Genomic DNA, 19,891 nt, shown 5'->3' with positions numbered 1-19,891 from the left:
CATGGTATTTAAGAGTTCTCTAGTTCAGTACATTCACTTAGTACTTATTACAGTTCTACAAGATTCACACCTTTAAGAGAACATATATAAGCTAGGAGCCTCAATCAGGATTCAGTCAGAGAGATTCAGAAGCCAGAGAAGGCAGATGGGAGCAGAAGCTCTCGGAGCAAAGGAAAGAGATAGGCCTCCAGAAAAACTAGCCAAGCCCCAAGTGAAGGAGACAAGACTTTGAGGGAGACAATAAAGGATTTGGACTTTAACACCTGGCTACTAGTGCAGTGATTATTGAACTGAAACTAAGGCTGCCTCCAGAGACTGCAGGAAAACCCCAACAAGAGAAGATTACATTTTAGAGAAGAATATTACATTTTGGCGCCAGAACATGGGGACCAAGAACCTTCATCTGTGACACAGAAATTAGGGTGAATACAAAAATAGACAAGGAAACTTTGTTAAAGGGCTAAAGTAGTACTTCAGCTAAAATGGAACAGATGTTTAGAAAATAGCCTTCTTTTCCAATTCAAGGAAAATGTATAGAGAGCATTGTCAGACTTATGAAAAACCAAGGTTTGATTGAAACTTAGGAGCAGATCACTGAACTTTTAGAAACTATATAGTACATATCTACTTGGTTCTCTATGGAAAAAAGAATTGGATCTAGAGAAGCGGAACACCAACCATGTCAATTCTACAATGAAAATGACCTGACTCAATTTCCAAAGATACACTTTATACATACAATTTAATACAACTGACTTTAGGAAATTATATGTTATAGAATAAGGAAAAAGAATAAAGAGCAGGCGGGGGAAGATCTAAATAAACTAGGTAAAAAGGATGAAGAATCAGATAAGAATGGAGTTAAGTACAATTTTGAGTGTGGCACTTTAGGTCATTCCCCATCTCATGAGCCTTCCCCCTCAATTACCCCTTCATGGTTGGAGGGAGAAAGAGGAGGGGGAGAAGCAGTGACACAATCAGCAGCCTATGACAAAATTACAAAAAGCACTGGTTAAAGCAAAAAATGAAGGATAGGATATATCTGATATAATAAATGCATACCCTGTGCTTGAAGAGTTTGACTCTTCAGATGACAAAAAGGAGAAGATATAATCCTTTTGATTTGGATAAAATTAAGGATTTGAAAAAGGTTTGCATTCTTTATGGGGCTACATTGTCTTATATTAAGATGTTACTAGAGAGTTTGGCTTATTGAAATCTTAACCCCAAGGACAAAACATGTTGTGGCTTTCAGAGTATAGTGAAACATGCAGGATACAAGCCCAACAAAATAAGCAAACTGGAGTTAACATACAAGTCATCTTTGACCAACTAGCAGGTGAAGGTCAGTATGCAGAGAATTCAGCACAGATTAATTATCCCACAGGAGCATAGGAGCAAATTGCTACTGCTGCTATAAAAGCATGAGGTTCCCTCCCAGGGAAAGATCGAGGGGAAGCCTTCACAAAAATAGAGCAAGGTCCCAATTAACCCTTTGCTAATTTTGTGGGACGTTTGCAGACAGCTGTCACAAGAACCATTGGAGAAAATGCAGCTACAGAAATAATGACCAGACATCTGGTTAAAGAAAATGCCAATGAGGTTTGCAGAAGAATTATATGGGGAGTACACAAAGATGCTCCTTTACAATAGATCATAAGCCCGCTGTGCTACAGTGAGCACAAATGCTTATTATACCCAGACTATGATGAACATGGGAAGATAGGGTCCTTCTTGGCAAGGGGCTTCTAGAGAAAATCGTCGATTTTTTCAATGTAGAAAAATAGGACATTTGAGAGCTCAATGTAGGTAAAGAAACAGAGTGAGAGGAGACCTAAAACCCTATGTCCAAAATGCCACAAGAGCTTCCACTGGGCCTCAGAATGTAGATTGACCCAAGGAAATGAGAGGTGGGGCCCAGCTCCAAGACCTCAATCAAAAGACAGGTGGGATCATGATGGCAGCCAAGGTTACACCTTTAGAAGTTCAGCACTCTGATGTGATCTATCAGTCAAAAAGCAATCAGATGGCAGAAAGGGATTACATGATCTATCAGCCAAAAAGCAATCATATGGGAGAAAGGGATTACAATTGGAAAGAATATAGGCTTTTTTTTTTTTTTTTTTTTTTTTATCACAACAGAAGGACAGTATCCAATGAAAGCAGCTTCAATTTATTTGCCAGATGATATGGAGAGATCCAAACATTGGTAAATAGAAGGGACTATTTACTGCTTGGGAGTTAATTGCTTGGGAGAAAGGGGTTGCTTGTATCTCTACAGACGGAGAAGGAATCAGATGGGTGCCAACATCACCTGGCTCAGAGAGACAGAAAAAGAGAAAAACCTCGAAACAAAGGAGAAGATCTAAGAACAAAATCTGCAGGAATCATTGGATTACCTAACACAAGATGAGGCTGTTGCAGGACTTAAAACCAGCAGGAATCATTAGATTCCTTGAGATGAAAAATTGTTGATAAGACTATTGCAGGACTTAAAAACTCGCAGGAATTATTGGATTCCTAGCACATGAACTAATGGACAATAGATTCCTTTTGGATTATTTCTAGGACTTATGGATATATATAATTCCTCATGTTGATTCATGTTATTTGTTACATCACTACTAGCCTGTGTTACATTGCTATGTGCTTATGTAATTTATGTAATTATGTGTAATACCTCCCATATTGATGGATTTATGTATACTGGTTTTGAGTGAGCCCCTTCAGAAACCTGCTAATCTGATTTGATTTCTCATTTCCTTTAGTGTTTTCATCTCCCTTCCTGAGATATCAGGAAGGGTGGGATCACCTCTTTTTATGGTGTTTTCACCCCTTTTTTTAGCAGTCAGGGAAGGTATGATTGCCTCTTTTTTGGGATTCTCACCTCCTTGAGAAGTCAGGGAGGTCATGACCACCAATGTTCTAAAAACAGAAGAAAGCAGGAGATGTTATGGGCCAGAACTTGAAACAAGGTGTTAAGTCAGAGGAATTGATAGAGACAATGATTATTTAGCATGGTATTTAATAGTTCTCTAGTTCAGTACATGTACTTAGTACTTACTATAGTTCCACAAGATTATTTAGTCAGGGAGATTCAGAAGCCAAAGAAGACAGGCAAAAGTAGAAACTCTTGGAACCAAGGAGAGAGATAGGCCTCCAGAAAAACTAGATGAGCCCCAAGTGAAGGAGACAAGACTATGAAGGAGATAATAAAGGATTTGGAATTTAACTCCTGGCTGCATTTGAGGTGATTACTGAACTGAAACAAAGGCTGCTCCCAGAAGCCCCAAAAGAAACCTGCTCCCATAGAACATTACATTTTAGAGAAGAATATTACAGGACTAACTAAAAACTTTATCATCAACTATCAAACTATAACTCAGTGTCTCATAATAACTGAGTTTTAAAAATAGAAATACTTTAATACTTCATGTGATGGTATTTCAAACAAATATATGTAAAATATATATACATACCTATGATATTTTTTGCAAGAGAGGAAAGCATTGGCAGGGGGAGAAAAATCAAGAAAGGATTCATGTAAGAAGCAGCACTTGACCTGGTGATTCTAAAAGGAAGCAGGTGATTTTTAAGAAGAAGTGAAATTAAAGAATACATTCAGGCCTATTTAAGTCACTCTCATCAAAACATTCCACAATCCTTAAAAGCTCAGCCTACGGCTTATCAGTCTCTATCTCCAATGGCAAGTGCAGTGTTTTGTATGAAGCACATTTTTAACAAATGTTTTTTGGTCAAGTGAACTATACAATGGGAATACCTATATTCAATTTAGAATGAAATTCCTTGATCACAGGAATTGTCTTTCTTTTTTCATATTTGTATCCCCAGCAATTATGTTTAGCACATAGTAAATGTTTATGACTAATTGACCTGCATTGGAAATAATTCTCATACTTCTACTAGAAATTATTTTGCAAATTAAACAGAAAAAATGTTTTAAACTTTTAAGTAATGACATATAAGCACTTTACATCATTACTTGAATAATTCTAGAAAGCCACGCATAATAAGGAATATACACAGGGAAAAATATTATTAGACTATTCTGAGCTCTTCTAGGCAAAATGACTTCTCAAAAAACAAAAAAATATAAAGATAGAATAACAACAACATCTATATTGTGGTCTAACTATATAGTACACTAAATATAGTGCAAAATGTTGTACTTAAGTTTTATTGTTTGATCTTAGATCAAACTGGGAATAAGGAGTCTTCCCCCTTGAATGCCAAACTGTCCCTAATTTTCTTATGCTTATTGGATACAGCAGATCAATTAGAAGATCTTCCTTAGAAGAAAAATTAAACGAGTTGGGAAATTCCCTATTTAGTTTTCTTTTAAAGAATAAAATAAATGAATGAATGAATTGTGAGGGCAGAATACTAATAAATGCTTCAAAATGTAAACAAAGGAAAAATAAATGGCAAGTTTGGAAAGTGAACAATTCAGGTTAACATAATCACATCTAAAAACTCAGCTGGATTTCTGGAACACACCTTAAAATTTAGAAATGACAGTTTTCCGGCCAGAAATGTGGTACACAAAGATTGATAAGATGGTTTTTGTCTAGATTCTTAAAAGCAAAATAGAAAAGATTTGAAACTAGAAAGGAAAGGGAAAGAAAATTAAATATATCAACATATATAGATTGTATATCAACATATCAACATATACATAATTGTATGTGTGTGTATATGTGTACATATAAGATGATTTCATAAAGAATAACTATAAAATAAGAAAAATCACAGCATCTTTCTTGGAAGACAATTCACAAACCAAAATGGATGAATAGTATGTCTTAAATAAGAATCCACTCTACATTAGACTTGAAAAGTGATTGTTTAGCCTTTATTTAAAGAGTTCCAGTGAAAACCCACCAATAATAAGAGCAATAACAGCTAACATTTATGACACCTAAAGATTTGCAAAGCATTTTACACATACTGCATCATTTGATGTTCACAGAAACTCTGTAAAATAGATGCTATTTATTATCATCCTCATTTTACATATGAAGAAACTGAGGCTCACAAAGGTTAAGTAATTTGCCCAAAGACATATAGCCAACAAGTATCTGAGGCAGGATTCACAATAGTATCTTTATGACTCCAAGTTCAAAATTGATTTTTTTTTTTTTTTTTTTTTGGTAACTGCATGTTCAAGTGATTAATCCTTTCTTTTTCTCTTTGTTAATTTTCTCAGAGATAGGACTTCCGGCCAAGATGGCGGCGTGGAGGCAGACAGCTGCTTGAGCTCCTCGTTTTCTCTCAGAACTTACTTCATGACAAGCCTCTGACTTAATGCTTGACCCAGAAAGAAATCCACAAATTATCACCAAGAGGAGACATCCTTGAAAGTCGCCAGAAAAGGTCTGTGTTTGTTCGGGGGAGGGTCAATCAGACTGGGCACAGACTGAGGGCAGACAGCCAGAACAAGAGAGGCAGCTCACACAGCTCAGACCGGAGGGGGAGGGGTGTGATCTCTGCCGTTTCTGTGAAAGGGCTTTTGCCCCAGTGTGGATGCTCCGTCTTGGCAGCAAGCCAGGAGCAGCAGAGAGGGTGTAAACACCGGAGGTGAAGATTAAAACCCCAGAAAGCCAGCGTCTCTCAGACCCGGGCCACCCCCAACCCACACCTGGACTGACTCGGTGCGTTCTCGGAGCCTCAGAGCGCAGACTCAGTACAGTCATTGCTGTTCTGTTAGTGGCTCTCTGCTGCCCTACCCCCAGTCTGTAGAGGAAGCCCATTAATACCATCCAGCCCCATCCCCCGCAAAACAGACCAATTGTTTCTCTTGTCAGTTTGTTTTCTTTGATTCCTACTCTGACAAAATGAACAAAAAATTCAAAAGGGCTCTAACCATTGACAGCTTCTGTGTGGAGAGGGAGCAGACTTCAAATGCTGAGGAGACTAGGAACAGACTGTCCCCAGATGTATCCCCTGGGAGGGATATAAGCTGCTCCTCACCACAAAAGAACCTCATAGAGGAAATCAAAAAGGCTCTCACAAGAGAGCTGGAAGAGAAATGGGAAAAGGAAAGGGAAGCTTGGCAAGAGAGCCTGGAGAAGTCATCCCATGCATTCAAAGACAGAATGGATAAAGAAATCAAATCATTGAGAAACAAGATTAGTGAGCTGGAAAAGGTAAACAACTCCAAGGAAAACAGGATTAGAGAGCTGGAAAAAGAAATCAGCTCTCTAAAAAATAAAATGGATAAAATGGAAAAAAATTCCATAGAAGATAAAAACTCAATTGGACAATTACAAAGAGATATAAAAAAAGTGAGTGAAGAAAATACATCATTGAAAATTAGACTGGAACAAGTAGAAATGAATGACTCAAGGAGAAACCAAGAGGGAGTCAAGCAAAACCAGAGAAATGAAACAATTGAAAAGACTGTCAAGTACCTTACCAGAAAGACAACAGACCTGGAAAACAGATCCAGGAGAGACAATATGAGAATAATCGGACTCCCTGAAAAATGGGAGGAAAAAAAGAGCTTGGACACCATTTTCGAGGAAATTATCAAAGAGAACTGCCCAGACGTTTTGGAAACAGAGGGTAAAATAGACATTGAGAAAATTCATCGATCACCTACTGAAAGGGACCCTAAAATCAAAACGCCAAGAAATATAGTGGCCAAGTTCAAGAACCATCAGACAAAGGAAAAGATATTGGAAGCTGCTAGAAAAAAACAATTCAGATATGGAGGATCCACAATAAGGATAACACAGGATCTAGCAGCGTCCACAGTAAAAGAACGCAGGGCCTGGAACATGATATTCCGAAAGGCTAAGGAACTTGGTATGCAGCCAAGAATAACTTACCCAGCAAGAATGAGCATCGTTTTCCAGGGAAGAAGATGGACATTTAACGAAATAAATGAATTCCATCTATTTTTGATGAAAAAACCAGACCTACATAAAAGGTTTGATCTTCAAATACAGAACTCAAGAGACTTCTAAAAAAGGTAAAAAGAAATCTTGAGAACTATACTTCTGTCAAAAAAATATGTAAAGAACATATGTACAATTTGTCTTAGAAACTAGAGGTGGAAAGGAGATTATATCATAAAAAAGTATAAAGTGGTGGTACTACATCTCATGAAGAGGCAAAGGTAACCTATTATATCTGAGAGAAAGAAAGGAGGGAGATGAACATAGCGTGTATCAATAGACATATTCGATTTATGGTGAAACTTCTTCCACTTCATTGAAAAGTGAAAGGGAAGGAGTAAGCTAAGGGGAAGGGAATACAGTAATTTCGAGGAAAAGGGTAAAATAAGGGGAGGATCTTTAAGGTGGGGGAGGGATCCTAAAAAGGGAGGGCTGTGAAAAGCAAGTGGTGTTTACCAGTTTAATACTGGATAGGAGGGTAAAAGGGAAGGAAAGGGGAAAAGCATAAGCAGGGGTTAATAGGATGGCAAGCAATATAGAATTAGTCCTTTTAACCATAAATGTGAATGGGGCAAACTGCCTCATAAAGAGGAAGCAGTTAGCAGACTGGATTAAAAGTCAGAATCCTACTATATGTTGTTTACAGGAAACACACCTGAAACAGGATGAGACATTCAAACTAAAAGTAAAAGGGTGGAGCAGAATCTATTATGCTTCAGGCAAAACCAAAAAAAGCAGGAGTAGCCATCCTCATCTCAGATCAAGCAAAAACAAAAATTGATCTAATTAAAAGAGATAAGGAAGGGCATTATATCCTGCTAAAGGGCAGCATCAATAATGAAGCAGTATCAATATTAAACATGTATGCACCAAGTGGTGCAGCATCTAAATTCTTAAAAGAGAAATTAAGAGAGCTGCAAGAGGAAATAGATAGCAAAACTATAATAGCGGGAGATCTCAACCTTGCACTCTCAGAATTAGATAAATCAAACCACAAAATAAATAAGAAAGAAGTCAAAGAGGTAAATAGAATACTAGAAAAGTTTGATATGATAGATCTTTGGAGAAAGCTAAATGGAGACAGAAAGGAATATACTTTCTTCTCAGCAGTTCATGGAACCTATACAAAAATTGATCATATACTAGGGCATAAAAACCTCAAAATCAAATGCAGTAAGGCAGAAATAGTAAATGCATCCTTTTCAGACCATAATGCAATCAAAATAACATTTAATAAAAAGCCAGGGGAAAATAGACCAAAAAATAATTGGAAACTAAATAATCTTATACTAAAGAATGATTGGGTAAAACAGCAAATCATAGATATAATTAATAACTTCACCCAAGAAAATGACAATAATGAGACATCATACCAAAATGTGTGGGATACAGCCAAAGCAGTAATTAGGGGAAGTTTTATATCTCTACAGGCCTACTTGCATAAAATAGAGAAAGAGAGGGCCAACGAATTGGGTTTACAACTAAAATTACTAGAAAAGGAACAAATTAAAAACCCCCAGACAAACACAAAACTTGAAATTCAAAAAATAAAAGGTGAGATTAATAAAATTGAAAGTAAAAAAACTATTGAATTAATTAATAAAACTAAGAGTTGGTTTTATGAAAAAACCAACAAAATAGACAAACCCTTAGTAAACCTGATTAAAAAAAGGAAAGAGAAAAAGCAAATTGATAGTCTTGAAAATGAAAAGGGTGAACTCACCACTAATGAAGAGGAAATTAGAACAATAGTTAGGAGCTACTTTGCTCAACTTTATGCCGATAAATTCGATAACTTAAATGAAATGGAAGAATACCTTCAAAAATATAGCTTGCCCAGATTAACAGAGGAAGAAGTAAGTAGTCTAAATAGTCCCATCTCAGAAAAAGAAATAGACCAAGCTATTAACCAACTTCCTAAGAAAAAGTCCCCAGGACCAGATGGATTTACAGGTGAATTCTACCAAACATTTAAAGAACAACTAACTCCAATGCTATGTAAACTATTTGAAAAAATAGGGATTGAAGGAGTCCTACCAAATTCCTTCTATGACACAGACATGGTACTGATACCTAAACCAGGTAGATCGAAAACTGAGAAAGAAAACTATAGACCAATTTCCTTAATGAATATTGATGCTAAAATATTAAATAAGATATTAGCAAATAGACTTCAGAAAATCATCCCCAGGATAATACACTATGACCAAGTGGGATTTATACCAGGAATGCAGGGCTGGTTTAATATTAGGAAAACTATTAGTATAATTGACCATATTAATAATCAAATTAATAAAAACCATATGATCATCTCAATAGATGCAGAAAAGGCATTTGATAAAATCCAACATCCATTCCTACTAAAAACGCTTGAGAGTATAGGAATAAATGGACTATTCCTTAAAATAATAAGGAGCATATATTTAAAACCTTCAGTAAACATCATATGTAATGGTGATAAACTAGAACCTTTCCCTGTAAGATCAGGAGTGAAACAAGGTTGCCCACTATCACCATTACTATTCAATATAGTACTAGAAACTCTAGCCTTGGCAATAAGAGCTGAGAAAGAGATCCAAGGAATTAGAGTAGGAAATGAAGAAATCAAATTGTCACTTTTCGCAGATGACATGATGGTATACTTAGAGAACCCCAAAGACTCTGCTAAAAAGCTATTAGAAATAATTCAGAATTTTAGCAAAGTCGCAGGATACAAAATAAATCCACATAAATCCTCAGGATTTTTATACATTACCAACACAATCCAACAGCAAGAGATACAAAGAGAAATTCCATTCAAAATAACAGTCGATAGTATCAAATATTTGGGAATATATCTACCAAAGGAGAGTCAGGAATTATATGAGCAAAATTACAAAACACTTGCCACAAAAATAAAGTCAGATTTAAATAATTGGAAAGACATTCAATGTTCTTGGATAGGCCGAGCGAATATAATAAAGATGACAATACTCCCCAAACTAATCTATTTATTTAGTGCTATACCAATCAGACTCCCAAGAAACTATTTTAATGACCTAGAAAAAATAACAACAAAATTCATATGGAAGAATAAAAGGTCGAGAATTGCAAGGGAACTAATGAAAAAAAAGTCAGAGGAAGGTGGTCTAAGTGTACCTGATTTAAAGCTATATTATAAAGCAACAGTCACCAAAACCATTTGGTATTGGCTAAGAAATAGACTAGTTGATCAGTGGCATAGGTTAGGTTCACAGGGCAAGATAGTGAATAAAAATAGCAACCTAATCTTTGACAAACCCAAAGATCCCAAATTTTGGGATAAGAATTCATTATTTGACAAAAACTGCTGGGAAAACTGGAAATTAGTATGGCAGAAACTAGGCATGGACCCACATTTAACACCACATACTAAGATTAGATCAAAATGGGTCCAAGATTTAGGAATAAAGAACGAAATCATAAATAAATTGGAGGAACATGGGATGGTTTACCTCTCAGACTTGTGGAGGAGGAAGGAGTTTGTGTCCAAGGGAGAACTAGAGACCATTATTGATCACAAAATAGAACATTTTGATTACACCAAATTAAAAAGTTTCTGCACAAACAAAACTAATGCAAACAAGATTAGAAGGGAAGTAACAAATTGGGAAAACATTTTTACAGTTAAAGGTTCTGATAAAGGCCTCATCTCCAAAATATACAGAGAATTGACTTTAATTTATAAGAAATCAAGCCATTCTCCAATTGATAAATGGTCAAAGGATATGAACAGACAATTTTCAGATGATGAAATTAAAACTATTTCCACTCATATGAAAGAGTGTTCCAAATCACTATTGATCAGAGAAATGCAAATTAAGACAACTCTGAGGTATCATTACACACCTGTCAGATTGGCTAAGATGACAGGAACAAATAACGATGAATGTTGGAGGGGCTGTGGGAAAACTGGGACACTGATGCATTGTTGGTGGAGTTGTGAAAGAATCCAACCATTCTGGAGAGCAATCTGGAATTATGCCCAAAAAGTTATCAAAATGTGCATACCCTTTGACCCAGCCATACTACTACTGGGCTTATACCCCAAGGAACTACTAGAGAAGGGAAAGGGTCCTGTATGTGCCAAAATGTTTGTGGCAGCCCTTTTCATAGTGGCTAGAAGCTGGAAGATGAATGGATGTCCATCAATTGGAGAATGGTTGGGTAAACTATGGTATATGAATGTTATGGAATATTATTGTTCTATAAGAAATGACCAACAGGAGAAATACAGAGAGGCTTGGAGGGACTTACATCAACTGATGCTGAGTGAAACGAGCAGAACCAGAAGATCATTATACACTTCAACAATGATACTGTACGAGGATGTATGCTGATGGAAGTGGATTTCTTCAACACAGAGAAGAGCTAATCCAATTCCAATTGATTAATGATGGACAGAACCAGCTACATCCAGAAAAGGAACACTGGGAAATGAATGTAAACTGTTATTTTTACCTTCTGAATCCAATTCTTCCTGTGCAACAAAAAATTCGGTTCTACACACATATATTGTATCTAAATTATACTGTAATATATTTAACATATATAAGACTGCTTGCCATCTGGGGGAGGGGGTTGGGGGAGGAAGGGAAAAAAATCTGAATAGAAGTAAGTGCAAGGGATAATGTTGTAAAAAATTACCCATGCATATGTACTGTCAAAAAATGTTATAATTATAAAATAAAATAAAAAATTAAAAAAAAAAAAAAATTTTCTCAGAGATATAATTTTTCCCCTGAAGGCCACTTTACCTACATTCCAGAAATGTTGTTATGTTGTCTCATTTTCATTCTTTCATAATTACTGTTTCTATATTGTGTTCTTCAATCAAATCATTATTCTATTTTTCAATCAACTCATTATTCAAATTGTCATTATTAAGGCTCTTTTTTGTCTCTTTCTTTTACTTGTACTCCATGTAATCATTCCACTTTTGAATATGTAATCATCGGAAGGTTTTCCCCCCCTCACTATAGGTCTTCAATCACAACTTTTTTCCTTTTTTAACCCAAATCCTTGGTTTCTCTCTTCACTGAAAATATTCTTACAATTCATCTTTGCATCCTTTCAAAATTCTATCACCTCCCAAACATTTCTGTGTATATATTTTTTTCCCTTTTTTCTGAGGCTGGGGTTAAGTGACTAGCCCAGGGTCACACAGCTAGGAAGTGTTAAGTGTCTGAGACCAGATTTGAACTTGGATCCTCCTGAATTCAAGGCTGGTGCTCTATCCACTGTGCCACCTAGCTGCCCCTATCTGTGTATATTTAGTCTGTGATCAGTTGTCCTTCTCAACTTCCCTAACTACTATTTCTATTCTTTGGCCATATTTGTGTCCAACAGTAAATTATACCTCTCCACCCCTCAAAGAACATTTTAAGTTTGCTATAGTTTATAAACTACTCAATAGAACACATGGAAAAATGAAACAACAGTTCTTCCTCTAGACATGCTCTAGATTCCCTCTAAGCTACAAACACTATCCTTATATCAAAGATTCGGCAACACTTTGCTATATTAGTACAATCAAAGAGTGATAATGTTGCAAGTCACTTGTAATACAACAACCATGCATTTAACAAATATCTGGAAAGAAGTTCCCTCCCCAAATTAAAATACCTTCATTCTTTCTTTCATATATGCTACAACTTTTTCTTAATAGTAGTAAGAGGCCATGGGGGAAAAAGAAGTTTCTTTCACCCAGACACTGACAGAGGTCACAGCTTCTATGAGAACAAGCATGAGTGACAAAGGGAAAAGAAAACCTTCTCACATTTTAAGAAACAAAAATTTCTGATCAAAAAAATATTCGTCATACTTGCTGAGAGGCAAGGAAAATTAATTTCTGCAGTAGCCTTTCTAAAATATGTTACAAAAACAAAACAACAACTGATCTACCAAGTTATCAATCTGGCTACTCCTTTCAACAAAACAAATCACAGCTACCTATGCCTAACTATTGTGCATAAAATCAATGAAACAAAGCCCTAGAGAGCCTCAGTGTTCTTACTTATAAAATGAAGTTCAGAGTATAGGAGGGAAGAGAAAATAGTTATCATTGTTAATAGTTATAGAACTGGATATCAAGAAAAGAATACCCTCATCAACAAAATTCCTTCTATGAAATTTCTGTATTGCTACAGTAATCATTAGAAACAATAATAATAATAACCAACATGGATTTGATGCCTATTATGTGCCAGGATGTATGCTAAGCACTTCACAAATATTATCTCATTTGATCCTCATAGCAACCTTGGGAGGTTGAAGTTATTATTATCACCATTTTGCAAGTGACAAAATTGTGGTAGACTGTTAAGTGACTTGCCCAGAGTCACACAGCTAATATTTGAGGACATATTTGAATACAGTTCTTCCAGACACCAGGCTCATGACTCTTAACACTGTGATATCTAGTTAGCATTAATACTGCACTCTGCCCCAGTGAGAATAAATCTGTAATACTGTGATTAAGTTCAAGATAACACACATTGGAAATTTTACTACTAAAATTATGACACATGTCTGCCACAGATTTTTAAGTAATCTAGTGAAGCCTATGGACCTTCTTCTAAAAATAATATTTTTAAATAATAAAGGAAATTGTAAACTTCAGTCTAAGGTTAAAAATAAAAGATAAATTTTTTTTTCCCATATACATTTACGGACCTGTAGAAATCTACCCACTTGTGGATTTCAGGGTAAGAGCCCATGAACAAGTGTCCAGAGGAAAGGAATCAGAATGTTTAAGAGAGTCTCTAGTGCATGACTTATAAAGCTCAAATGAAGGAATTAGGGATGTTCAGTCTAGAGAAGGAGAAATTTGGGGGAAATATTTGTCTTTAAATGGTTGGAAGGGTACCATGGGGAGCAAGGATTAGATTGCCTCTATGAGGGGATGGGAGAAAGAACTAACAGACAAATTATAAAAATGAGTAAAAGAAAACTCTTAATATGATGAAAAAAAAATACTGTACAGTAAGACAAACCTAGAAAAAAATAAAAAATAGAACCAAAGATCCTATAAATGGCATTTAAAACTTTGAAATCTTAGGACCTTTCAAATCATACCTAATTCAAAACCATCATTTTGTGCATGAGGAAACTCATTCCATAGAAGTTAAGTGATTTGTCCTTTTAATGCTAGTGCCTTCTGTCTATTAATTTTTCCACATTTATCCTGTATATAACTTATTGATGCATATTTGTTTGCATATGTAGTTTCCTCCACTAGACTGTGAGATCTTTAAAAGGGAAGAGTTTTTGCTTAGCTTCATACCTTCAAAACTTAGAACTGTGCCTAACACATAGGAGGCATTTAAATGTTAACTGACTGATCAACCTCATGAAGTTAACAGAACTGAGATCTGAAACCAACTAGTCAGACTCCAAAATCAGTGCTCTTTCCACAGGCACACTGGAAAATTGATTGGCAACCTATAACAAAAGTGATCAGAAGGTCTAATAAAAGAACTGAATAATCCTAACAATAAAAATTACTGACATTTAAAATCATTGTAGGTTTTACAAAGCACTTCATATACTATTACCTCACTTGATCCTCTTATTAACCCAGTATGATAAATGACATAAATCTTATTATCTCCATTTTTAAAATGAAGAAATTGAGACAGAGAATTTAAATTATATGCTCAAACTCAGCACAAGCCAAGTTGGGACTGAAATTCAAGACTTTTTGGCAGAGTTCAACACAACTAACTCGAAATTAGAACTTATAATGAAAAACTGAAAAGTAGAATTAATGGCTTAGAATAAAAAAAGAGTGACCACTTAGCAAAAAGAAAACTGAATAAAGACAACTCAAAAGTTAAATGATTCAATAATTATAATTCAAATGACTAAAACTCAAAGACTGTGTAAGATATTTGTAATCAGAAACAACCTATACAACAGCATTTTAAAAAATCTAATGACGATTGTCCTTCCAGAAAAAAACACAATGAAACCAAAAAAAAAAAAAAAAAAAAAAAAAAAAAAAAAATATATATATATATATATATATATATATATATATATATATATATATATATATATATATATTTCAAAGCAGGGAGATAGTTAAGGGAGAGTCAATATTCAGCTTTGAGGGAAAACCCCCTGCAAAAAGCTCACTGGGGTAGCAACAGCCCACAAAAGAGTCCTTAAATATCTAGGAAAAAACTACCAATTTCACAACACCAGACCAGTTGTCATTTCCTCCATGATATTCCCATAAAATATCAAAGGAGTAATAATCTAGATAGAATCCTAGCTATCACTTCTCAGACAGGTAGTTCCTCTTAAAGAGAATGTTATCTAACCACTTTTCAGTAAACAGGAAAACATTTCCACCTAAACCACAGTAAATTAAAATGTTCGTTGATAATTTATGAATAAATAAAAAAATGAAGTTTTCAAATATTAAAAAAACAAACAAGCTGAATCAGTAATAAAACCAATAAAATAAATACCAAAAGATAAAATGAACTATACTAATAAACATATTAAAGCAACCAAAGGAATATTTAAATTTAGTCCAAAAATCAGCAAGGGAAAATGCAATATAGCACAAAAAAACCCCTAAAATATTAATGGAAGAAATTAAACAAAATAAAATACAACTAAACTGTTAGGATTACCAGGTGAGAACTCAGGTTGTCTGGACAGTGACAAGGTGAGAATTCAGGTTGTCTGGACAATTACAAGGTGAGAACTCAGGTTGACTTGACAGTTCTCTGGCTCAGACCTTTGGTTCAGGTCTTTAAAGGGAGTTTACACCTTAGGAATTCTAAGAGGAACAAGCTCATTGGTTGAATTAATGTTTCCCAGAAGTCCTTGCGTTATCCCATGCCCATTCTCTGGGAGGATAAAAGAAGGGCAGCATTGGGCTGAGAGAATCAACTCTCTGGGATAGAGTTTTGATGCCAGACAGGCTGAAAGGAGACCAGTCTGATTTGAGAAAGGACAAGAGCTGGAGGAGATTCAGAGCTCCCAAGAAACCTGCGCACAGAGGAAAAGATTTTACAGATCTACTCCCAGAGAAGGATTATAATTGAGCAGACGACCGGACCCTCACAATTCAAGAACATTACACTAAACAATGATCAATGGATAAAAAGAATAAAATTAGAGAATAAATACAGATTGAAAAACAATGACAATAGGTGATAAAATATAGTCTTAGAAGATAAATTGAGAAGTTAAAACATTAAATTAATTGAGATTTCAAAGAATAAAAGGGAAAAATCTTGGCATCATATTAAAAGAAATCATAAACTATTCTCTGAATGAACAAATAAACAACAGAAATCATTAACAAGCAGAAAAAAGTCAATCACCTCACCATGTTGAAATCTAAAACTCAACTTTCCAAAACACAAATTTAACATATTTGAAATCATAACAATTAGACTATAATAAATAAGTCAAAACATTTAAGAAAAATTAAATTAGAAGCAATAGAATATAATAGAAATAGTAATGAATTTGGAATTGGACGATTTAATTCCTGCCATTAGGCAAGTCAATATGCTTCTTTAGGCCTTAAATCTTTAATTGTAAAATAAAGTTCTAGCCTCCAAAAAAGAAAAGTCTGAAAGAATAAAAAGAGTCAATATCCTAAAAATGAAACAAAACAAACAAACAAAAAAAAAACCCAGAAAACAGAAAAAAGTGTTGGAATTGAAATAGCATAAAAAAATGTTAAATTTATGTATACCAACTCAACAATTAGATTAATAAAAGTTAACAAAGTAAAAAAAAATAAATAAAGAAAACTATCATGATAATAGAAACCATCAATATATCTACTAAAAGGAGTAAAAAAGAAATAATAGATATGAATTCTTGAATAAATTATAATTTATCAGTAAAATACAAAACTACAAATCATTCAAAAACTATAAAAATGAGGAGTATAAACAATTTTGAAAAGAATTAGATGAAGTAAAGCAATTTAAAGAAAGCAAAACTGGACATGATATATATTCACAATGACTATCATTACATAAAAATTAAAACGCATATATGAACATAAAAATTAATGAACATGAGATGAATGGAGATTTACAAGGACCTAGTCGGAATAGCATGTGTTAAAATTCATTATCCATTTTTAAATGTAAACAGCAGGTACTTTCCCTGTCCTTCTGCATAGAGGTAGGAGATGCTAGGTATGAAAAATTGCACATACAATCAGATTTTTGATAGACTAGATTTTTTTTTAACAGAAAATGTTGGTTACATAAAAACAAAACATGTCAAGAAAACAAATTTTAAATAAAGAAGATTCTAGGTGAGACCCATAAAATACGTAAAGAACTATAAATATATTAAGTATTTAGTCTTGCCATTCAGATTATTATTCAGACCTATTACTTTTTTTTTTCCCCAAGTCCCAAAGTATCAACTTGATTTTGGGTTATTTGCCTTTTTCAGAAACATCTGGTAAATTTAGCACATGCAATTGTATAATTATAAAAAGTTATTTTTAAAAATTGTTAAGTCAAAAGTTACAACTTGACAAGTAACTGAATACAAATCATTTCAACTTAAATGACTTAAATTTTATTCTAACACACACATGAAAATTTCAACACACACCTTGCTCAATACTGGTCTGTGCAAGACTGAAGAGCTCAGGTGAGCGCTCCTCTAACAACTGTTGGTGAATGTTCACACATCTTAAGGTCCACCATGGTAAGGTCTAAAAAAGAAATTCACAATTTTGAAAAACTATATCCCATAAACAATTCAGTTTCAAAAATAACAATATATTTATTATACTTATAGACTCAATTAAATACAACTTTTAATTTAAACACACGAAATAATTTTGTTACTCACAAAAGTCACAGAATCAAAGGACTGAAAGGATGCTCAAAAGTCATAAAGTCCAAATCATATGTGCATAAGAATTCTCCCAATAATCCATAACAAGTGGTCTTGAAGACTTTTTTTTTTTTAAAAAGACCTTCAGAATGTGGAATCCATTACCTCTTGAGATAGACTATTCCAACAACAGACAGTAATGACAGAGTTTTTCTTACATCAAGCTTGAATCTAATTCATATCCTTCTCCAGGTTATCTTCAGATTAAACAAGTTCAACTTCTTCATCAGATGATTCCAGAAGATATTATTCTCAAATCTCTCTGCACTGCCATGGTTTCTAACATGTACTCTATTTCAGTTTGTCTATGGGCCAGCTACATTTGTTACATCACTAACATAAATTAAACGCTGAAACAAATGCAAATGCTAGTGCAACAGTCCCATTGTGGGATTAGGAGGTTTAGAGGATGTGTGAGTAGACATAAGAGAATAGACATGAAAGTTCTTAAGTTAGAAATGACAAAACTGATGACTGATACAGAAAAAGTGGAGAATGATGCTTACTTTGGCAGCACATACAGTGAAATTGGAACCATACAGAAAAAAAAATTAAAATGGCCTCTAGGCAAGGATGATAAGCAATTTAATAAAGCATTCCAGATTTTCTTTTTTTAAAGATAAGAAGCATAAATGAAACATTTATAAACATAAAAAAAGAAACAAAAGATCTTCAAAACAAATTACACTATCATGATATTATCATGATAAATTAACTATGCTTTATTGAAAAACTTTAATAGGAATGCAGTTTCAGCTGAATTTTGGAAATGTTCATGTTTGTTGATGTTTATCAAGTTCATGATAAAAAAATTTTTGATGTCTTAAATTATATACTAGGATGACCACTTCCTATAAATCCTACATTGTCCAAGCCCTAGCTTTTTGATTTGTGATTCCATATGGAATCTTGTAACTGAAGTGGGGTTCAGAAAATTATGATTTATCATCAATAAATGTTTGAATTGTATACCTATTTTATATAACTATATACCTAAGGTCTTTTAAAATTTCTTGGGCAAAAAAGGGTTACAGTCAAAAAGTTTAAGAAGCCTTGGTCTAAGTTCTATAGTTAAGAAATGTCTATCCAAAGTCATATTCCATGATTCTTTAGTACATATGAGATCAGACTTTCTTCCTTCCATTAAAATACATGGTTTAGCCTATGTATTACATACAATTTGTACATTAGTATGTAAACAATGGGGTCATAAAAATGCTAACTGCTTTTTTGGATTTTTATATATTATGAATTTCTAGTACATATCTACAATTTTTCTTCTTCCTACACTGTGTATACTCTTGACAATATCCAACAGAGAATGTTTTCAAATAATAGGAAAAATAACATGACATGGCCTATCAATCCACCTATCCAGAGAACCACAACAAAATTAATCCTATTTTAGTAAAGGAAATAGAGAAATCCATGAATGTAAGTCCTAAGAACTATTGTGTATGAACTAAAAAGGTCACTTTTCACTTAAAAGGAAAAGCTGAATAAAGAATAATATCTACATAAAAAGTCACAAAACTTTATGAGAGGACTTTAAGCCAAAATCAAAAGAAGTTTAGCACTGGCAAGGAAATTGAGAGAGCTTTTTTCTTAAAACTCACAATGAATGACATTCAAGCTGGATGGCTAACATGTTTGTTTATTCCAGTGTACTGATGATAGTAAACATCTTCTTTCAAATAATGCTTGCCAAACTTAACAATGAAAGGTTTATGACTGACAGAACTTAAGATTGTATTGCTCACTCATTACTGCCCCATTAATCTCACTTGAAAGAAAAAAAAAAGTCATATGGCAGCCTTATGCTTTCACATTATATTTTTTGAAGCTCACAGCTAAGTGAGTCTCCAGTGAAGAAAGATTGCCTCCAAGGTACCTCTGCCTCCAATGACATTTTAATTAAGATCAACATGGGAGAAAATTTTTCTATTCAGAGTAATATCATTAAAATCCACACAACAAGAAATCACTCTTTAGCTACAAAACACAAATTCTAAGTATGGGTGACATTTTTATGTTCAGGCACCACTGCTGTTATCCAC

The 19,891-nt window shown here is 34.2% G+C and overlaps 1 protein-coding gene and 1 non-coding gene across 5 annotated transcripts in view; one reads left to right on the top strand and one right to left on the bottom strand.

The window, feature by feature from the left end:
• The window catches only part of TTC27 (tetratricopeptide repeat domain 27), a 219,044-nt gene that overhangs the window by 176,231 nt on the left and 22,922 nt on the right, over positions 1 to 19,891 (bottom strand). For all 4 annotated transcript variants that reach the window (XM_074288154.1, XM_074288155.1, XM_074288157.1 and 1 more), the window contains one exon: positions 17,547 to 17,649. In XM_074288154.1, the coding sequence (XP_074144255.1) occupies positions 17,547 to 17,649 (103 nt within the window). The remainder of the gene's footprint in view (positions 1 to 17,546; positions 17,650 to 19,891) is intronic.
• On the top strand, positions 18,333 to 18,442 carry LOC141559200 (U6 spliceosomal RNA). The gene has a single exon (XR_012487276.1). It is a non-coding gene; the product is annotated as a U6 spliceosomal RNA (small nuclear RNA).

Source organism: Sminthopsis crassicaudata, chromosome 2, assembly GCF_048593235.1.
Source record: "Sminthopsis crassicaudata isolate SCR6 chromosome 2, ASM4859323v1, whole genome shotgun sequence".
Lineage (NCBI taxonomy): Eukaryota > Metazoa > Chordata > Mammalia > Dasyuromorphia > Dasyuridae > Sminthopsis > Sminthopsis crassicaudata.
This window is presented reverse-complemented; position numbering and strand designations above follow the sequence as displayed.